Raw genomic sequence first — 20,167 nt, 5'->3', positions numbered from 1 at the left:
TATAAGGCCATTTGCTTTCTATTTAATTTTATTAACTGGACTGCGCCAAGTTAAAATAAATTATCAAGTTTTGTTACAGTTTACCTTAGATTTTGAACTCAAACTCATCTTTCAATCGAGAAAGGTTTCTGGGAAGCCATTGAACTCTTGCTTTATCCTGTGAAATGATTTCTTCATGTATTTGTAAAAACACAGGAAAATATATATATACACTCTAATCGCAAACAAACCAACCATAGATGCAGGCAGGGGAGGGGATGTAGTGGTTAAATACCGATGGGCTATATCAAGCATAATTAGACGGGCCCTAATAATACAGGCCTGATATGGGCCGTCGTTAATAGAGTCTGCAAGTAATGAGGTTAGAGACCACATGAATCATCTCAGACTCTCAGGGCAAGACAGATATATAAATGTTGAGGACCCTTTTATATAGGCTCGTACGTAGATTTAATAGTATTTAGAGCAGCTAGAAGGCCCCAATTCACGGAACCATTTTGTAATTGTTAAAAAAAAAAAAAAAAAAAAAAGTGTCAAGTTGTGTCAGTACGTGTTTAAGTTTATTTTTCTAATTAGCCAGTCGCTTGATAAAATATTCAACATGGATGTTAACACTGAAGAGAGGAAGGTCGAATATAGCCATATAGGAGATACCAAAAAATGTGGTAATGTGTTCAGACTCTGAAGCACGTTTTTTTTTTTTTTTTATTGGTATGATATTATGACACTTTTATATATATATTTTTTGTTGTGAATCAAGTGATTCGTGAATAATGAACATACACATATGAAGAAACAATGCTGTCGATACTAAGGATATCAAACGGAGCTTTCTCTCTCTGGAGAACCTTTTTGCGATTAGATTTTCTTAACCCTAATCGCGCAGCCGCCGCCGTCGGCCGGCCCCCCGCCGGCAGATGAGAATCTTCCAATGCCAAAGAAGAAAAAGTCTTCGAGGTCTGTTCGGGTTTCTGTTCCTTCTAAGTTCGCTCGCGTTCTAGCTTGTTCTTCGGGGTCGGGTTCTCAAGATGAAAGGACTTCTGTTCCGGTCATCGATGGGTCCTTCTCTCCTTCGGTTGTGGCTGCGGATTCTCCTAATCCAGTTGAGATGAAGAGTGAGCTTACTCCGTCTCCTGGGGTCTCGTTGGGGTCTCCGATTTTCACTTCAGTTTCGATTCCTCAAGTTCCAGCCGATTTGGTTGAGGCTAAGGGCAAATCTGCTCAGCTTCCCGAATCAAAGGATTGTATGTCTTCGGCTTCTTGCCTAGTGTCTGAGATCTCCTCCACTGTGGCTCCAAGCAATGCATCTCCAATTGATGTTCACAATTCCTCAAGCAGCCTACCTCTGTTGGCTGAGACGATTCCTTCCTCAATTGATCTTCCGTGGGCTTCTAAGTTTAAAGCTTCCCTCAGAAACTTGAAACAGATGGATCCTCCTTCCTTCCTTGAAGATGGTACACCAGTAGTGGTGGCTCCTCCTTCAGTCCTTTTGAAATCGGCTGCGATGTGGAAAGGACATATTGTTGCCCAGTTTCATGGCTTATGTCCTCCTCCAGGGAAGATATTCACCGACTTGAATCCGATTTGGGGTAAGTTTGGTAACATAACGGTCAGAATTTTCTCCGACACTGCAGCGCTCATCTACATACCTTCGCCAAATACGAGACAGTGGGTTGTGGACATTGGGTTTTGGCAAGCAGGTAACTGTTCGTGTACTTGTTATCATTGGTCCCCAGACGGTCCTCTCGAGATAAAGGAGCTTCAGACTGCTCCAACTTGGGCAATTTTAAGGAATGTCCCTCCTCAGCTTTACTCATTAGAAGGAATCAGTGTGATTGCTAGCGGTATAGGCGAGCCACTGCATACGGAGAAGTCCTGGTTGGACCCGGTAAACATTGGTTTCACAAAGGTGAAGGTGGTTATAAACTTGGAGTCGACCTTGCCTTCTACTGTTGTTGTTCGGGATGTGCAAGGTAATATTGCTAAGGTTAAGGTGGAGTATCCTCGACCTCCCCCGAAGTGTTTGAACTGTGGGAGATATGGTCATTTGCTGAGTCGATGTCCAAAACCACTGCAGAAAAAACTCCCTTACAAGAAAGTCAAGCCTGCAGGGTCTAAGGAAATTAATCATCCTACTATCTCTCTTAATCCTTCACAAAGGACTGTTGGTAACCTGGGGGTTGATGAGGGTTCGAAGGGTGAAGCTGCTTCATCAAAAACCAAAAGGAGACGTTCTCGGTCCAAGAAGCGTTCTTCTAGTTTGCCGCCAAAGTTGATTGGACCATTACTTGATCCTAAGGCAAAGAATAGTTCGGGGACGGCTACTGGAGCAAAGCTGAAGTGGGTAGCGAAGTCGGATATAAAGCCTACTTCTCATATCCAATCCAGTAGTAAGCCCATTCCTGTTGAGGGTCTGAAGTTAGTGGTTCAGAATCAAATGCCGGTGGAGAAAGTGGAGAGTAAAGCAGAAATAGACAAGGTTCAGGTTCCTGCTTTTCCCTTCCCTCCTGACTGGGACAGTTTGTCAAATAAGTCAAAGAAAAAACAATTAAAGATCTGGCATAATCGGGTGCGGTCTGCAAATCTGATAGCTCAAACAGCGGTTCGGGATGAAGTCCCGATTGAACCGTCTCTTATCTGAAAGCAGGGCTTTCACAAAACCTTTTGTTATATATATGACGATATTTTTTTGGAATATAAGAGGCTTAAATAGCCGTTCTCGTCAACGTGTTGTTAGAAGCTGGGTGGCTTCAAATAATCTTTTAGTCGGTTGTTTTTTGGAAACTCATGTGGCTCAGAATAATGCTAGCGCTGTTTTGGCTGCAACTTTGCCGGGATGGCGGATGGATAGTAATTATTGTTGCTCTGAACTTGGGAGGATCTGGGTTGTGTGGGATCCGTCAGTTTCAGTTTTGGTGTTCAGCAGGACTGATCAGTTGATGATGTGCTCTATTAAGATACCTAACATCTTGCAGTCCTTTGCTGTTACTTTTGTTTATGGAAGAAATACAGAGGTGGAGAGGAGACCTCTTTGGGAAGACATTTCTAGGTTGGCTGCTTCCTCTCCTTTGTGTGAAACGGCTTGGATTTTGGCAGGGGATTTCAACCAGATTGCTTCTTTAAATGAACATTACTCAATTATTCATTCAAATTCGTCGCTGAGGGGACTTGAGGACTTTCAATCTTGCTTGAGGGACAATGATTTGGAGGACATACCTTCCCGAGGTCTGTTCTACACTTGGTCTAATCACCAGCCCGATAATCCTATAATCAGGAAACTGGACAGAGTAATAGCTAATGGAGAATGGTTTTCTACATTTTCAAGTGCTACTGCTATCTTTGATCCACCAGGCGACTCAGACCATGCCCCTTGCATCATCCAACTTGACAATCAACTGGCAGTCTCTAAGAAATGTTTCAAATATTTTTCCTTCTTGGCTTCTCATCCTCAGTTCATGAGCATCATCAAAAACGCCTGGAGTGCTGAGACTACAGTTGGTTCTGCAATGTTTACGCTTGGTGAACATCTCAAGGCAGCAAAAAAGGCGTGTAGGTTGCTAAATCGGCAGGGTTTTAGTAACTTGCAACAGCGCACTAAAGAGGCTCTCACTGCCCTAGAAGATATCCAATCCATGATGATGACTAACCCTTCTGCTTCCTTATTCAGGGAGGAGCATGTTGCTAGAAAGAAGTGGGATTTCTTTGCGGTTGCATTGGAGTCTTTTTATAGACAGAAATCTCGTATCAAATGGCTTAAGGAGGGAGATGCTAATACTAGATTTTTCCACAAGGCGGTTTTGGCTCACCATGCAAAAAATCTGATCAAATATCTTAGAAGAGAGGATGGGGTCAGAGTTGAGAATGTTGATCAGATAAAGGGTATGTTGGAGGTGTACTACACTCATCTCTTGGGGTCGGCTAGTGACAATGTTACTCCCTTCTCTGTGGATAGTATCAGGTCTCTTCATCCTTTCAGGTGTGATCAGGCTCTTGCTGAAAAAATCTCAGCCATTCCATCTGATGAAGAAATCATCCAAACTATCTTCTCCATGCCTAGAAACAAGGCTCCGGGGCCTGATGGTTTTCCGGCTGAGTTCTTTTGGGATGCTTGGGAAGCTGTAAAAGATTGTACTCTCGCTGCGGTTAAGGAGTTTTTTAGAACAGGTCACTTGCTCCGGAAATTTAATACAACGGCCATCACTCTTATTCCAAAGGAGATTGGAGCAGACCAATTGGCTCAGTTTAGACCAGTTGCATGTTGTAACACCATCTACAAAGTCATAACCCGTCTAATTTCTAAGAGACTCAAGCTATTCATTTCTCAGGCTGTTCAAGGAAATCAAGTAGGCTTCATTAAAGGACGTCTGCTATGTGAAAATATCCTTTTAGCGTCCGAATTAGTGGAGAATTTTCAACTCAATGGGGAAGTAACTAGAGGCTGCTTACAGATAGACCTCACGAAAGCTTATGATAATGTGAATTGGGAATTCCTAATCAACATTCTTGTTGCCCTTGATCTGCCTCCTATTTTCATCTCTTGGATTAAGGTTTGCATAACTACTCCTTCTTATAGCATTGCCTTAAATGGAGAGCTTGTTGGATTTTTCCAAGGTAAGAAAGGAATAAGGCAAGGAGATCCTATGTCGTCCCATCTTTTCGTCTTGGTTATGGATATATTGGCCAAGTCTTTGGATCGAGGAGCGGTCAATGGGCTTTTTGTTCCTCATCCTCGATGCTTCGCTCCTCTGATTACGCATCTTAGCTTCGCGGACGATGTGTTGGTTTTCTTTGATGGCTCTGATTTTTCTATTGGTGGGATTCTTAATATTTTGGAGGATTTCAAGAAAGGTTCTGGTCTGGGAATTAATTTGAGTAAGACTGCGCTGCTTCTTGATGGAGGAGACTTTGAGAGGAACAATTTAATTTCGGAGAGTTTTGGTCTCACGCACGGCGCCTTGCCTGTCCGATACTTAGGGGTCCCTCTTAGTGCGCAAAAAATGAAGAAAGTGGACTATCAGCCCCTCCTTGATAGAATTAACAGCAAGTTCTCCTCTTGGACTGCGAGGCATCTTTCCTTCGCTGGGAGACTTCAGTTATTGAAATCTGTGATATACTCTACTATTAATTTCTGGCTGTCTATTTTCTTATTACCAAATCAGTGTATTCTCAAGCTTGAGCAGATGTGCAACGCCTTCTTATGGAAGGGGGCTCCTAATTCGGCTAGAGGTGCTAAGATTGCTTGGGAAACTGTGTGTACTTCCAAAGAATGTGGTGGTCTTGGCCTCCGGAGATTAGCTGCATGGAACAAGGTTCTGGCTTTAAAATTGATATGGCTTATTTTCACAGCTGCGGGTTCTTTATGGGTTTCTTGGGTGAGGATTAATCTGATTAGACACAGAAACTTCTGGGAATTAAATCCTTCTAACTCTGGCAGTTGGATTTGGAGAAAACTATGCAAATTAAGGCCATTGGCTAGGCCTTTCCTTGTGTGTGATGTTGGTTCAGGAGTCACTGCGAGTTTCTGGCATGACAATTGGACAGGTCTTGGCCCCCTTCTCGAGTTGACTGGAAGTAATGGTCCTTCTTCTGTTGGGCTGCCTATAAATGCCGTGGTGCGGGACGGCCTGCGAGGAAGAGATTGGTGGATTTCCTCGAGCCGCAGCAGAAATCCAACCATCAACTTAATCAAGAGGGTCCTCCCGGATGTCGAAAGTATGATTGATTGTTTACAGGATGATGTCTATCTTTGGAAGCCGGATAATCATGCTCCGTCGAATGTATTCTCTACGGCTAAGACGTGGTTAGCTCTTAACCCTAATGGGGCTGTTGTTCCTTGGCATAACTCGGTGTGGTTTAAAGATAGGGTGCCAAAGCATGCCTTCATCTGCTGGGTGGTTGCTTGGAACCGTTTGCATACGAGGGACAGATTGTCTAGTTGGGGTTTGATTACACCAACTCTGTGTGTTCTGTGTAATACCAGAGATGAATCTCGCGATCACTTGTTTTTCGAATGCGAGTATAGTGGTGCGGTCTGGAGATTCTTTATGACTAGAGCGGGGTTATCTCCTCCAAATCAGTTCATGGATGCTCTCCTCTGGTTAAAGACTGCCACTACATCCAGGAATTTGTCTCTTATCATCAAACTCATCTTTCAGGCAACGATCTATCTTGTTTGGAGAGAGCGAAATGAGCGAATTCATTCCGATTTCTTCAGAACTCCTCAGCTGATTATTAAAGAAATACAATTGATCATCAGAGCGAGGCTGGATCCTATCTCTAGGGCTCAGTCGTCTGTTCCTCTCGGATCTTCCCTCTTGGTAACTTGGTTTTTTTTTTTCCAGGATCCTTAAAGGCGTCAGGTTGGTGTTCGTGCTGGCTCAATGCTGGTTTGGTTTGCTTTTTTTGGGTTTGGGCCCGTTTTTTGCTCTGGTTTTTTTTTGTTTGCCCCTTGTGGTCGTCTGGGCCTATGGGTTGTGTTTGTTGTTTTTAAGTTTTTTGTTGGGCCTTGTGGCCGTCATGGGCCTTCGGGCTATGTATGTTTTTTTTTTTTTAATGGAAATTAAGTAATTTTAAAAAAAAAAAAAAAAAAAAAAAAAAAAAAAAAAAAAGAAACAATGCTGTCTGTCATAAAGTAAAATAAAATAAAATGTACTGTCCCTTTGGGTTTCCCGTGACCACCTCTTTTAATTTTTTTTTTTATTTTTTTCTCTTTAATTTATTGTATAAGAAGAATAAGGAATAAATGAATATCTTTTGTTGGTAAATCATTTGTCGTAAGAAAAATGTTACAAAAGAAAAAGGAAAAAAAAGGGAAGAGATCTATCAAATAGAAAGATGGGCCGAATGGGGGTGGAGGTTTCCGGCCAGAGGTTCTCGTCCGTATTATGTTCATTGTCGTCGCTACACGACATAAATCTATTTTTCTTTAGGGGCAGCAACACACAAGTTGCCTTTATTTTCTATTTTGAAATAAAAAAGATTTCAAGAAGACAAGAAGATCTTAGCAAAATCCATGTACTATATACATTTGCCCCTGCCTTCACTTTTATATTACGGATTCGACTTCTTTTCTTTTATTTAATTTAAACCATTTTAAGCAAAAACTGATGACAAGTACAAAAAGCCACACGTGTGCGGTCAGGTCTATTATACACTTCTTGACGGTGCCGATATTTTGTATTTCCTTTTTTTTTTTTTTTTTTTTTTGTCAACCACTTGTAATTTTCTCTTTAATTTTAGCTAATAGATTACCTATTAATCAGTTCACAACAAACAAATATATATACTGAAATAGTTAAGTTCGTGATATCCAAAGTAAAAACATTGTGATAAATGAATCTATATTGACAATTTCAAAAAATAGTTACTTCTTGTTACTTATACATCTATTTTAATTTGTATGAGACTGATGATGCATTCTTTTTTAAAGCAGCATGATTATTTTGCTGCATATATATATATATATATATAGTAGAAATCAATTATTGTACGTTCACATTCAACAAAAAAAGTGGTTCGGTTATTAATATTATATGGACGTTCTTTCATTATTATATGCTCTATAACTCGCATTATTGGATCCATCAAACATTCGACTTTATATTTGGAAATAGTTGTTGGCTAGTTGATTCGTATATTTCTTGTTTCTTTTTTCTCTCTACCGTATTTGTTGTTTGTTGATTTATTACTTATACACCATATACAAGCCACTCGATCTAAATATGTCGTAGCCCCAATACATGCATCAAATGCTTGGATAACTTGTATGAATAAGTCAATCCGCCATACTCGTAACTGTAGCAGATAATTCAAATATCAAATAACTTTATCTTAAACCAATTACTTTGTTTACTTTTAATTTTCATCAGCCGGATTTGAATACTTGTGCTTCATTTTTTTCACAATTGTTTTCTGTATCCTAATTGAGAAGGGCCACATACATTTTACTTTCTTATTTGGGGCTTCTAAATCTCATAGCCGGCTTTGGTGTGTTCTGTGGTTGATATCTTAGACATCACAAGCTAACAACATTTTATTTTTACTATTTTTTTCCTTACAAAATAGTACAAGAGCTTCTTTTTTTGAAGAGATTACTGATTCGTCTTAGAATCGTATATGCTTAATATCAAAATTTAGATTGAACACTATTATCAATCTTCAATACATGTTATAATCTATTTATTTGATACTCCCTCTGTTTTTCATAGATTGATTTTTAACCATTTCACACATTAAAAACACATTTGATATTTACCTTTTTAATCATTTTATGAAATAAAAATAATTTAATAACATCAATTTTGACAGAAATATTATTTCCGCACATATCTACTAAATCTTTTTTTATTGTTGACCATTAATTATTACTACTAACTACCACTTTAATTAAATACAAAATCAATCTATTAAAAAAAAAAAAAGTAAATTAAAACATCAATCTATGAAAAACGGAGAGAGTATTTGATTTTATTTTTTATTTAGTCGCATGATATAGTTTGGGATATTAATTACACAAAGATGTCATATTTCCATTTGAGTAATTACACTGCATACCCTAAGACTGAGAAATAATTAAGTCAAAAGAGAAGGGGCGATTACGTAAATAACTGGTGTTTGGGTTTGGTGACAAAATGACATAATTACCCCTTCAATCTTCACCTTCCCACACATCCATCTTTGCCATTGCCACGATCTCCTCTAGCTTCACCACCACATTATCCACTGTCCACGCCGATACGAAGAAGATAAAACTCTCTTCTCTGTTCAAAGGCGGAGCTGGAGGGCGGAGGCTTTCAAGCAGTTCCACCTGAACTCGATTTGTTACGCCACAAGGATAATTATCACCACCACCAACCCAGATCTTATCGGAGACATAGTTATGGCCCTACCAGTGATGTTGCAGTTTCACGGTGGAGGTTGGGTTAGTGGAACTTCTGATTCGGCGGCTAATCAATGGCGTTGAGGATGGAGTCAAAGTGCTAAATTGGCTTGGGAAATAGGCTAATCTTGCTCTTCTTCTTCGTGTCACGCAAATGCATCGATTCGGAATCGTGTTGGTGTTGATCTTGATTTGGAGGATTCTTTGCCGAGTCGTCATAGAGATTGATTGGTTTTTTATGATCCAACATTAGTTTCTGGTTTTTCTAACCATTATCTTTTTTATTTTATATCATGATATATAGTGATATATCGAAAAACACATGTGTTTTACCAGGAAACACATGGTAAGACATTTTCGGAGGTAAAATTCCGCTATTTATTCTAAGGATAAATTTGTCTGATTTTTTCGAAACCAAAATTTTTCTCAATTGTTTTGCAAAGAATAAAAGTTATGTATGTATAAGAATAAAAATTATTTGAGAAATAATTAGCATACAGCTAATTGACTTTTTCCATTTAACGAGCTTCGTGCTTCTATGCATTGATGAGTAATTTCAACAGAAACACAACTTTAAGCTTATCAATTTATTATCAGTTTTTAATGCTTTCTATTTTATCGTTTTATAATATTTTTCTATTGAAATTATTTTTCTATTTTTTTAATCATTTTTCTATTTTTTTTATATTTTAATAGAGAATTTCCAGATGACAAACCCAATGGAAATGCCTTTAGGAACCGAATCACTTATGATATCATGAGTGATTTCCATCCAAAATTATTTTCAATTTTAATAACGACTAGATTTTACCCCGCGGTACACCGCGGGTCGATTTTTTTATAACTAAAAAATTATTTAGCAAAATTTTAAGTTGTATTTGTTTTGTTAATATTGTTTATTTTGTTTAGTGTTTCTGATTTTATAATTAAATTTTGATTTTTAATTCTAAGATTTCATCCATAGTATATTGTTTAATATTAATATCGATCTAAACCCGTTGCACCATATAACCCCGTTCCGTAAAATTAAACATCATTTGTTATTTTTTTGGAATAATATTTTTATCCACTACGGGTCGCAGGTTCATGCGGATAAGCCCGTAGAGAGTTGCGGGTTTGCGTGTCGACCCGCCAAAAGAGAAGCTATCTTTTGAAACATTTTGTTTTATTTAGAGGTTTTGAGAAAGTATCCCTAAAAAATAATTTTCATTATATGAAAAAAAAAAGAAGTAGAAGAAATTATAATATCAACATTCCCGATTTTTACATCACTCGTTACTATTAATTTTTTTTTTTGCAGATAAAAATCAGAAGTTAACTAAGTCGAGATTTTTAAAAAGATTGTGTAGAGATTTTTGGTAAATTGTTGAGAACATATTTGATTTCAAAATCTTTACTTAAATAGATAAAGAAAGATTTTGTAGAGACTTTTGCTAAATATATGAGAAATGAATTTCATTTAAAAATCTTTACTTAAATAAAACAAATCTAAATAATTAATGCTAATGGCATGCCATTGTAAATACTTATCAACTTCAGGATTTATTTGCTAATTGTGATCCAAAAATATATATATAGATAAATAAAGAAAGATTTTGTAGAGACTTTTGCTAAATATATGAGAAATGAATTTCATTTAAAAATCTTTACTTAAATAAAACAAATCTAAATAATTAATGCTAATGGCATGCCATTGTAAATACTTCTCAACTTCATGATTTATTTACTAATTGTGATCCAAAAATGTATATATAGATTGTTATATGTTATCTTCAAATATCATCCCGCCTAAGACCGTACATGGCTTTACAAAAAATACGATTTAAAAAAAAAATAGTGGTCGAGCTTAATTGTTATGAATATAATATTGACTAAAGCGTGGTATTGGTGGGCGAACATGGTCCCAAATAATTTCGTGTTTTGTTCGTATTTCTATTTCTACATTTTTTGCACTCCCTTTCAATTTATTTTATTATTTACTTTGTCAAATAAAAAATAAGACGAAATATTCAATTATCCAACCTATCATATTCAATGACTTTAGCCGTACCATAGAACTCCAAGGAAATTCTCGAGACTTGATTACCGCCACTTCTATTTTTATTTTAACTTTTTTTTTTGAAGGACAATAAAATTGATAATGTCTTATATATTCCCCTGTATGTGGAATTAAATCACCCCAATTAATTTAGAAGACTTTATAGATTGCTTAAATATTTCTTAAAAGAGTTGTCGGTAATGGAAGAGTAAATAAAAAAACAACAATGAACGGTCCATGAGGTGACATTGATATTAATTAATTAACTAAGAAAAGTTGAATAATTACGTGGTCATCATCAGAGAATGAACAGTGTCTCCCACCAACTTCTTATCTGCATAATTAATCTTTTCTTTCTTTTTAAGTTTTGTTATATATTTACTTATTTGTGCTTCTTGTGGGATGCATTTTGCATGGCCAAACCGACAAAGTTAATATTACAAATTAAAGATTAGTAAGCACTATAGCTAAAGTGTTAATTAATGTACAAATTATGGTTATGTGCTTAGTGATGTTTCTGTACCTTCAATCTATTAAGGTCATGGTGGCTCTACCACCCCACTGAAACCTTTTGACTGCCGGCTAATTAGCCATTCTCTTTTTCAAAAAACTAATAAATTTGATCGGACACTTAAATAATCAAATTAGGTAGGTAAGGATAATCTTGATTTGTACCAATATTAATTTTAAATTACAGGGGATGGGCAAGAGATAAGCTGTTTAGTTATAATCCTATATATATACTGTATTAAAGATGAATGATTGTTGTCCTTTGGTGACACCTAAGCACATTGTAACTTAACATATAAACATGTTTTTACAACAATTTAAAAGATAATTCATCATCAGTTTGTAGAATCCTTTAATAGTTATAAATTTTCATCTGGAAAATTTATCACCTACATACTACAATTCAAATCTTAAATTTTAGTTGTGACTCTAGATCTCTTAAAAAAGTCTCTTAAGCAAATAAGATGACATAATTAAACCAACAATACTATTAGAGCTTAAAAAAAACAATACTATTATATCTGAACACAAGTAAGAATAATCAAACAAATTTAGACATACTTGTAAGATTTACAAATGATAAAAAAACAACAATGAAAATTTAACATCATAAGAATTTATATATAAATTAGTCAAATAAAATTTTTAGGATACAAATATTTTCTCTAAGAAACAAAAAAATCCACACAAAGGCATGTATGTATTCATCGAGTGCTTTACGGAAGAAGAGACATGCTTCATAAATCTTAATATAATAAAGAAGCATATATATGCTTTGGCAAATATAGAATCGAAGGGATAAAGCTACCAATGACAAAAGATTGCATAGAAGGAATGGAACAAAAGAATTTAAAAGATATCATTCCTATAATTATCGTAATCTATTATCTTCATATATAATTGATATTAACATTGTCAAATAAATATTGTGTTGTTTGTTGCAACTTTTTAAAATAAAATTATTTGTCGCATCCTTGTTAATTCATTGCATCTGGCTTACAAAAATTTAGTGTTTAATTAATACGTACATTTTTTTTTTTTTGTCAATTATGTGTTCAGATTCTGTAATCAAAATATCAAATAAGTACTTGACTTGTTTCTTAAATGCCATAACCAATAAAGAAATGTAAGAAAATTCTTCTTAAATCAAACGACCGACAAAATTATATACTACGGCTTTGGAAAACAAAACATTCTTAAGATTGTGGTTTGGATTTAGATACGACATCGTCAATGGATCTGATTGGTAATCAAAGTTGTACAAGTTTTTTATCTGTTAGCTGGAGCTGTAACTTTTACCAGAATAGGACAAAGCTGTAACCTTTACCAGAATAGTGCAAAACTGTATCAAAGAGTTGTACGAGAAAACTGTACAAAAAAAACTGAGAGTAAAACTTTTTTGTAACGCTTTTTATAAAATTTTTGTGATTGATAAAAATAAAAAATGTACAACTTGTAATACTTTTTTTTTTGTTCACCAATCAAACCCAATATTTATACATCAATAACTCAGTTCAATTTAAAAGAAAAAAAAAACTCAGTTCATTAATTTCAAGTTTTGTTGACGAAAAAACAAAAAGAAAAGAAAAGTGGGGAATGCATTGAACATCAATAATTCCGTTGGACAAAGGAAAGCTTTCTTGTTGTTTTATGCTGAAAATTGTCTTTTAATTTGCCATATTAATTGAAAGCAATTATTTAAGTTTGGCAGCGTATACGACATCAAGTATTTATGCCATCAGAAATGTCTATCAAACAATTTCCGATACTTTGTTGTTATTTAGGCATCTCGGGGTTCTTAAAACTCACCGAGATTATCTACTTAACATTTTTGAAGTACAAATTTGCTCTTTCCAATCGGGTCGGATTTTTTTTAGTTTTGACCCGGAAATATTTGATTCGGATCTTGCCTTAATTTTCGTAAAAACAAATAACAATATTAAATGATTCAATATATTAAAAAATTTGTTTTCTCAATATTTTTGGTATGATTTCTCTACAAAAAAGGAAATAACATTAAAGATTAAATGCTATCCGAATTTTCAACACCAAAATATATAATTCGAATATCCTATAGATATATATTTTTTAATTCAAAGGTTTTCTGTTTTAAGAAATAAACATTTATTCGAAGCAAACAATAATTATTATGACCATACATAATTATAGTTTTTAATGATGAATACCAAATTCGTTAAGATCATAACACATTTAATATATTGTTAATATTTGTTCATTTAATCGGATCGGATTATTTTTCTGATTTTGACCTGAAAATTTCAATCGGATATTGGTTATTTTTCTACAAATATTGCATCACAAACGATTTAAAGCATTAATGAAAATAAATTAATGAGAAAATCAATACCAAATCATCAATTATAGAAACAAATTTAAAAGCATATTCCTTAAAAGTCATATATATATGGTAACTAATTAATTCTTGTGAAGATACAGAAAACTGACATATATATAGGATATAGGATATTCTATAAAATATTTTATATTTACCAAATAATTCCATAAAATCTTTGCAAATATATTTCCCCAAAATTTTAGAAAATATTAAATATTAGATTTTAATCTAAACCTAATTACAATACTCTAAATTTCTCCCCTATATAAACTGATTAAGTTTCTCATTCATTCCCATAAACAAACGTTTTAATTTTTTCATTCCAGAGCAAAATAAAAATGATTTTGTCAATGTAATGTTCAAGCTTATGATGATTTTTTATATTTGTTTGTTTGTTATATAGGGATATGATGTGTCGGTCTTGATTCAGTCTAACACCAAAGCCGAGAAGGATCATCACAAATTGCAAAAATAAAACCCTGATATTTTTCAATCCAAAAATATCTCGAGGTGTTATATGTTTCTTCTTCTCAAAAAGCTGTATTTTTTGGTATTAAACTTGATAAGTTTTCATAACGAACACATCACATGCTTCTTCTCTTCTATTTTTTTTTTTTTTTTGATGTAAGTTACATAATTACTATTTGTTGCTCATATCCCATTTTAAGTTTTGGGGCTTTTATGTAAACATGAAACTACATGAATTAAATAAATGTAATATTTGGGTTGTTTGATCAAATTTTGACTTATATCTTTTTGGTTGTATGAATTAATATTTTACTTTATATGAAGTTTAAATATTATAAATATTTCAATAAACTTTATAGACTTTATTAAAATTTAAATATTTTAATTATTTAAACTTCTTAAAAAGTGAAACTTTATAAAATGTTTGAAATACTTAAAATCTTAAAACTTTTATGAAGTTTTAAATACTATAAATATTTTAAATTTATAAGAATTTTAAATATTTTAAAATTTTAAATATTTTAAAATTTATAAGAATCTTAACCATCATAAATATTATAACTTTATAAAACTTTTAAAGTATTTATAATATTTAAATTCTCTAAAAAAATTTTAATAGTAATAATATTTGGATTATATAAAAATTAAAAATATAAATATTATGGCAACTATTTAAAAGCAAACTTTTAAATTCACTCGAATTATACGTCTTTTAAATAAAGTATTATTGAAAAAAATAACAAAATGATGTTTAATTTCACGGGACGGGGTTATATGGTGGTACAAGTTTGGGTCGATATTAATATGGGATGTTATACTACGGGTAAAATCCTAGAATTAACAATCAAAATACAATTATACAATCTTAAACACTAGACAAAACAAATAATATTAACCAAACAACTACCACTTAAAATTGAAAACTTTTAGTTACAAAAATATTGACACAAACAATCATACGATTATAAACAAAAGGTTTCTTAGTCAAATATATATAACACAAATAATAAAGTTATAAGAAAACGCAAGCAAAAATTTATTTATCCCGCAGTGTACCGCAGGTCATATAGTAGTTAATTAGTAAAACTATAGATGCAAGATAATTTTAGAAAGTAGAGTAATTTTTGGTATAACATTAATGATCAGTTGAATCAACGTTAGAAAAAGTCAACAATCTATAATAACAGAATGATGATGCTAGAAAAAGAAACATAAAAAATGAAAATTAGTTAAGTAGTGGAGAGATTTACAAAAGCCTCCAGAAAAGTTATAAATGGATGTCTGGAAAAACAATTATCTAAATAATGTAAACCGAGAAAAAACGAGAAATGCATGTAAATAAGTAGACAAAGACGATATTAACGTATCATTTGTTATAAAACGGTAACATGAGTTGCAAGATATTAAAAAAAGAGATGATAGAAGCTACACGTCGTCTTTTTGTCTTTTTACTTTGTTTGAACGATATTCTTGTCAATTAGTTTTGAATTAAAGTTAATGAATTGTAAGATTGGTTCTGGCAATGGTTTACTTAACGTATAAAAATGGAGCAATTTTTTGGTTGCCTTGTTGGAGTCGATTTAGAGTAGGGAAGGAATGAATAATGGATGTTTTGACTTTAATTTTGATGGGCTAGAAAGGATAAGAAAGAAGGGTAAACAGTAAAAGTTAGTTACAACGATAGTCCAATTAGGTTAGAAAATGAATAGAAGAGGCGATGAACGTGTTTATTAGACTTGTGTCCTCACATTTTCGAGCTGTATTTTTTTTTTTTTTAAAATAAAAGAAAATATATTTTAGTGTAAATGTTATTGCTTGAAAATGACAAGTTCTAGATTTGGAACACTCTGTGCTGGCTATCTAAGGAAAGAATATCTGTTTATTTTAATGCTTTACTTCCTTCACATCAATGATTCCTTCGATATTACAATACGTAGAGTGAGTGTATATCTTTTAATTTGAGATTTTGTAATTGCATTATTCATAATGGCATATCATTGCTCTACATTGAGTTATTGTTTTGTTTTGGTTGGAAGAGTATGGAGTGGTACATATAATAAAGGTCATTTGGGGAAAACAGTTTTGACAGAATCATCGGGCCTTGATCCAAGGGAATAGCAAATAGATAGTATGGTTAGAGAAGCTAGCAAGTCAGTAGTAAATATGTCTATCATTCATTATTAATTAACTAAAGTCATTAGGAAAAGGCTAATTAATTAATTCGAAGATGCTGGGGTTTGGTTACAAAAACTTACATCACGGTCGGAGGATTATAATATAATAATAAAAATAAGAAAGGGAACTTAACGGCCGTCAGCGAGAGGGTTAACGGCAGATTCCTTGCAAGGACTTGGAGGTAGACTTGACTTTCCTGAAGCAACGAGACGTTGCACGAAACCCTCGATTCTTGCTCCGTTACTCTCCGTTAGTAACCGTTTTACCCCAAACGGCGCCGTTTCCACACCTCTCTCTTTCAGCAACTCCTCCGCTCCGCCGCTCGTCAAACCGTTCGCCTGCATGCATCACCACATTTTAATATATTCGACATTTTGATCGATGGTTTAGTGACAAGAAAAGTTGAAATCAATCACATACCTGGATTCTAACGTAATCGGTACGGTTCCAGCAGAAAGCGTTCCCCAGCATCTGGTCGACGGTATCGGAAACGCCGTCAAGCACTATATCCACCACACATGACGTTGAACAGTCTCCGTTACGACGGAGTTTCCTCCCTGGTGAAGATGACATGGTCGATGAACCGTTTCCTAACGACAGTACAAGCAAGTCATCCACGCCGTTAACTGACGGGAAATCTCGTTTGTTGTGTAGCACGTGCGTCACGGCAGCTGCTGTTGGATTGTTCATCACCAAACCGCCGTCTACGGCTGAGCATGAGGTTTTCCCGTCCACCGACACTACATTGAACGGCTTGAAGAGGCTAGGTCTTGCCGACGTGGCACGGCAGACTTTCCACAGCTCGAAGTCGAAGCTCGGAGACTCAGACGCTCCGGCGCGTGAGAAAACGAAAGGAGCAGAGGTTTTGAGGTCGTAGCAAGGAACAAGGAGAGGCTTACACGTGTCCTTCATCGTCAACACCTTACCGTCTTCCCTCCGAAACGCAGCCTCCAACACCCTCTCCATGCTCTTCCCCGAGTACCTCTTGTTCCTCCTGAAAACGCCGGTGTACCTGATCTCGAAGAGCTCCGAGTTCTTCTCCGTGACAAACTGAACCGCGTCTCTGGCAGTGAACATCGGCCTGCCGGAGCCGTCTTCGGCAACAAGGAGGGCGGCGAGAATGCCTCCGATGCCAGTTCCGGCGACAATGTCGAAGAAATCAGAGATGTGAGCGTGAGGGTCACCGGTTAGAAGGCGGATCTGGTGCTCGAGGTGGAGAATAGAAGCAGCGGCGACAATGGCAGTGGTACCGCCACCGTCGATGCTAAGGATACGAGTCTTCCTGGAGGTGTCGCAGTGAGAGAGCCATTTCTGTTCAAGCTTAGTGAAAATGTCAAGAGTAACCTTGCTGAGATCCATCTCCATAAGAAAATAACAAAATTACGCAAAGCAGAGGATAAAGGTAAAGAGTATCACGGTTTGGAGCAGAGAGGCATTAATTGGTGGGAATGCGCGCGCTCTCTCTTTCTCACAGTGATATAATAGGAGTAAATACAATACAGATCAGGAGAGACTGTGCGTTTTAGTCGTCTCTCTCCTAGAGTGAGTGGCTTTGAAGAAGAAAGGGTTTATGAGTGATTCAGAGATAATTCCGGAATGGTGAGTGGGTGGTGGTAGTTATATACTCCCACTGACCATGCACAGTTTGTTTTCCCCTTTTTTCCATCGTTTACAAGGATTTATTTTGTTTCTTTTTTCTCTCGTTATAAATCTCGTCTTTTCTCTAGTTATTTTCTTCCTTGGGCATATAATTATTTTGGTAACATCCCATGACCTATTATTATCTTTCAAATAACTAAATTTTGTCAACTCAATTTTTCTTTTTTTATTAGCCGTAGTGAATGAATCTTATTTTGACATATCTTTTTTTTTGGGGCAGCTTATATTTTTTTGCTTGTTGATAACAAAATATAATATGTTATACTAAACAAAGAATGCGACATGTATTTGAGACATTTTTCTAGTTTTCTTATTTTTGCGAAATAAATTATACTATTAATCTATTTTTAAGAACTTAATAACTTACTACTACTAGATACATAAAAAGGTAAGAGTTAATTCACGATTTAAAAGAACATAAATCAAAGTACATTCAGAATTAAAAATAAAATGGAAGGGGGTGTGGTAGGACTGTTGTCGCACGTGTGAGTAGGCATGTCAGTACGAAGGTCAAGGAGTAAGCGCGAACCTCGGCTGCATTATCGGCTCGGCTCCCGCTAATCACATTGTTGCCTCTTCTTTCTTACTAATCTCTGGTAATCTCTTTTGAATTAAATGCCAATTAACTCGTCTTTATATCTATCCATAATAAATGAAGGACGTGGAATCGACGTCGAACCGGCAAAAGTATTATAAATAGTTTATGATGATATCAATGCACCATTTCATTTAATACCCTATGACAATTTACGCTTTGATTTGGACCATGACATAAATATGTTAGAATTTAAAACCTTTTAGTTTTACATTTCTTCGACCATTGTACAAATCATACTATTATTAATCATCGTACCTTCGACCCAAATATAAGTATTATGGGCTCAGGCCCAAATATTTTAGGCTCAAACCCAATTCAATATGTCCTACCATGTATAGTTCATTGACTTTGACTAAAAAATCAGTTTATGCTTTATGTACATCACTATTCTCTCCACCTACAAACAATAATGACACAAATAGTAAAAACAACACTGGATAATATTTTCTTATATGAAGAAACCACGCGACCGTTGCATATCTACCGACAACATAAGACCATAATCATACCGAATACTTTAATCATTATAAAATTTTCAAAAAGAAATAACAATAGGAAGTGGCTAGGTAGAAAAGTAAAAGTAAACCACACACAAAGCTGAAAATTAGGGAAACATAACAAAAACAAAACGTGAAAAATCTCTCAATCAACAATAGACCAATGCTACCAAAAACACGACAACACTACTCAATGTTGAAGTCAAAACCGCTGACATTGACAACAAAACGGCATCATTTTGAGCGGTATCTTTGGAAGCCGTGGCTGGAGAGGGAGACGAAGACGACCCGGTGGAAGGTGACGGAACAGGGGCAAAAGCTGGGCTGAGGGTGGGACTGACTATGGCGGCAGCAACGAGGACATGGAGCTTCTGCTCGGCTTGGCAATGGCCAGGGAAGCCACAGAGAAAGTACAAGTGGCCGGGTTTTGTAAGAGCCACCGTGTCGGAGCCAGAAGTGTAGGTGGCCATTGCTGACGTGGCGTTACACGAGAGGAAATCACGGCGGCTCACTTGCTTCACGTTGTGAAACTGGCGGTTGTACAAAAATACTGTAAAATGTAATAAACCATGCAAAGTTATTAGAATAAACTCTAAACAGAAAAAAAAGAAAACGTACGTTATATGTTTGTTACATAGAGAATCGCCGGTGGTGAAAGTATCGGAGGAAGTCCATTTATTGTAGTCGACTTTGCCGAGAATGGTCCATCCGGCAGATCCACCCACCTTGTGGACCGACGCTACTGATTGTCCTAACATTACCCATTATTATCAACACCACCATAATAATTGAACACAAGTACTTTTCCCAAGAAAGACCCAATTCCATTCTTTTCCGATAACGATGAAATAGAAAACAGAAGACACTATAGGTAGACTTGGGAGGAAATTTGCATGGAGCTGATTGGTATTTAGTCTACTAGAATAGAGTTGCATGCCGGGATCGAGCCGTCCACGTGTCATTGACGCTGAATATTGGGTCGATCGTT

General features: G+C 35.5%; 3 protein-coding genes across 3 annotated transcripts; 1 reads left to right on the top strand and 2 right to left on the bottom strand.

The window, feature by feature from the left end:
• The first annotated feature begins 931 nt into the window (after nucleotides 1–931).
• On the top strand, nucleotides 932–2,641 carry LOC110228574. The gene has a single exon (XM_021026262.1). It carries the CDS (start codon nucleotides 932–934, stop codon nucleotides 2,639–2,641), a length of 1,710 nt encoding a protein of 569 aa, XP_020881921.1.
• A 13,760-nt stretch (nucleotides 2,642–16,401) lies between these two features.
• Nucleotides 16,402–18,094, bottom strand: LOC9312781 (probable inactive patatin-like protein 9). Its single transcript, XM_002876667.2, has 2 exons — nucleotides 16,846–18,094; nucleotides 16,402–16,763 (listed from the first exon to the last, which is right to left on the bottom strand). Exons 1-2 carry the CDS (start codon nucleotides 17,788–17,790, stop codon nucleotides 16,554–16,556), a joined length of 1,155 nt encoding a protein of 384 aa, XP_002876713.1. The 5' UTR covers nucleotides 17,791–18,094; the 3' UTR covers nucleotides 16,402–16,553.
• A 964-nt stretch (nucleotides 18,095–19,058) lies between these two features.
• LOC9314571 (mavicyanin) lies at nucleotides 19,059–20,116 on the bottom strand. Its single transcript, XM_002876666.2, has 2 exons — nucleotides 19,814–20,116; nucleotides 19,059–19,729 (listed from the first exon to the last, which is right to left on the bottom strand). Exons 1-2 carry the CDS (start codon nucleotides 19,935–19,937, stop codon nucleotides 19,329–19,331), a joined length of 525 nt encoding a protein of 174 aa, XP_002876712.1. The 5' UTR covers nucleotides 19,938–20,116; the 3' UTR covers nucleotides 19,059–19,328.
• Between the last annotated feature and the right edge of the window lie 51 nt (nucleotides 20,117–20,167).

The sequence above is a fragment of the Arabidopsis lyrata genome (genome assembly GCF_000004255.2).
Source record: "Arabidopsis lyrata subsp. lyrata unplaced genomic scaffold ARALYscaffold_5, whole genome shotgun sequence".
Lineage (NCBI taxonomy): Eukaryota > Viridiplantae > Streptophyta > Magnoliopsida > Brassicales > Brassicaceae > Arabidopsis > Arabidopsis lyrata.
The sequence above is the reverse complement of the archived record's forward strand: the minus strand, read 5'-3'. Positions and strand labels throughout refer to the sequence as shown.

Coding starts and splice junctions, on each gene's coding strand:
- LOC110228574 (XM_021026262.1), top strand. CDS start 932: ATGCCAAAGAAGAAAAAGTCTTCGAGGTCTGTTCGGGTTTCTGTTCCT.
- LOC9312781 (XM_002876667.2), bottom strand. CDS start 17,790: ATGGAGATGGATCTCAGCAAGGTTACTCTTGACATTTTCACTAAGCTT. Junction 16,764..16,845: donor CCGATTACGTTAGAATCCAG/GTATGTGATTGA, acceptor TGATGCATGCAG/GCGAACGGTTTGACGAGCGG.
- LOC9314571 (XM_002876666.2), bottom strand. CDS start 19,937: ATGTTAGGACAATCAGTAGCGTCGGTCCACAAGGTGGGTGGATCTGCC. Junction 19,730..19,813: donor CACCACCGGCGATTCTCTAT/GTAACAAACATA, acceptor TACATTTTACAG/TATTTTTGTACAACCGCCAG.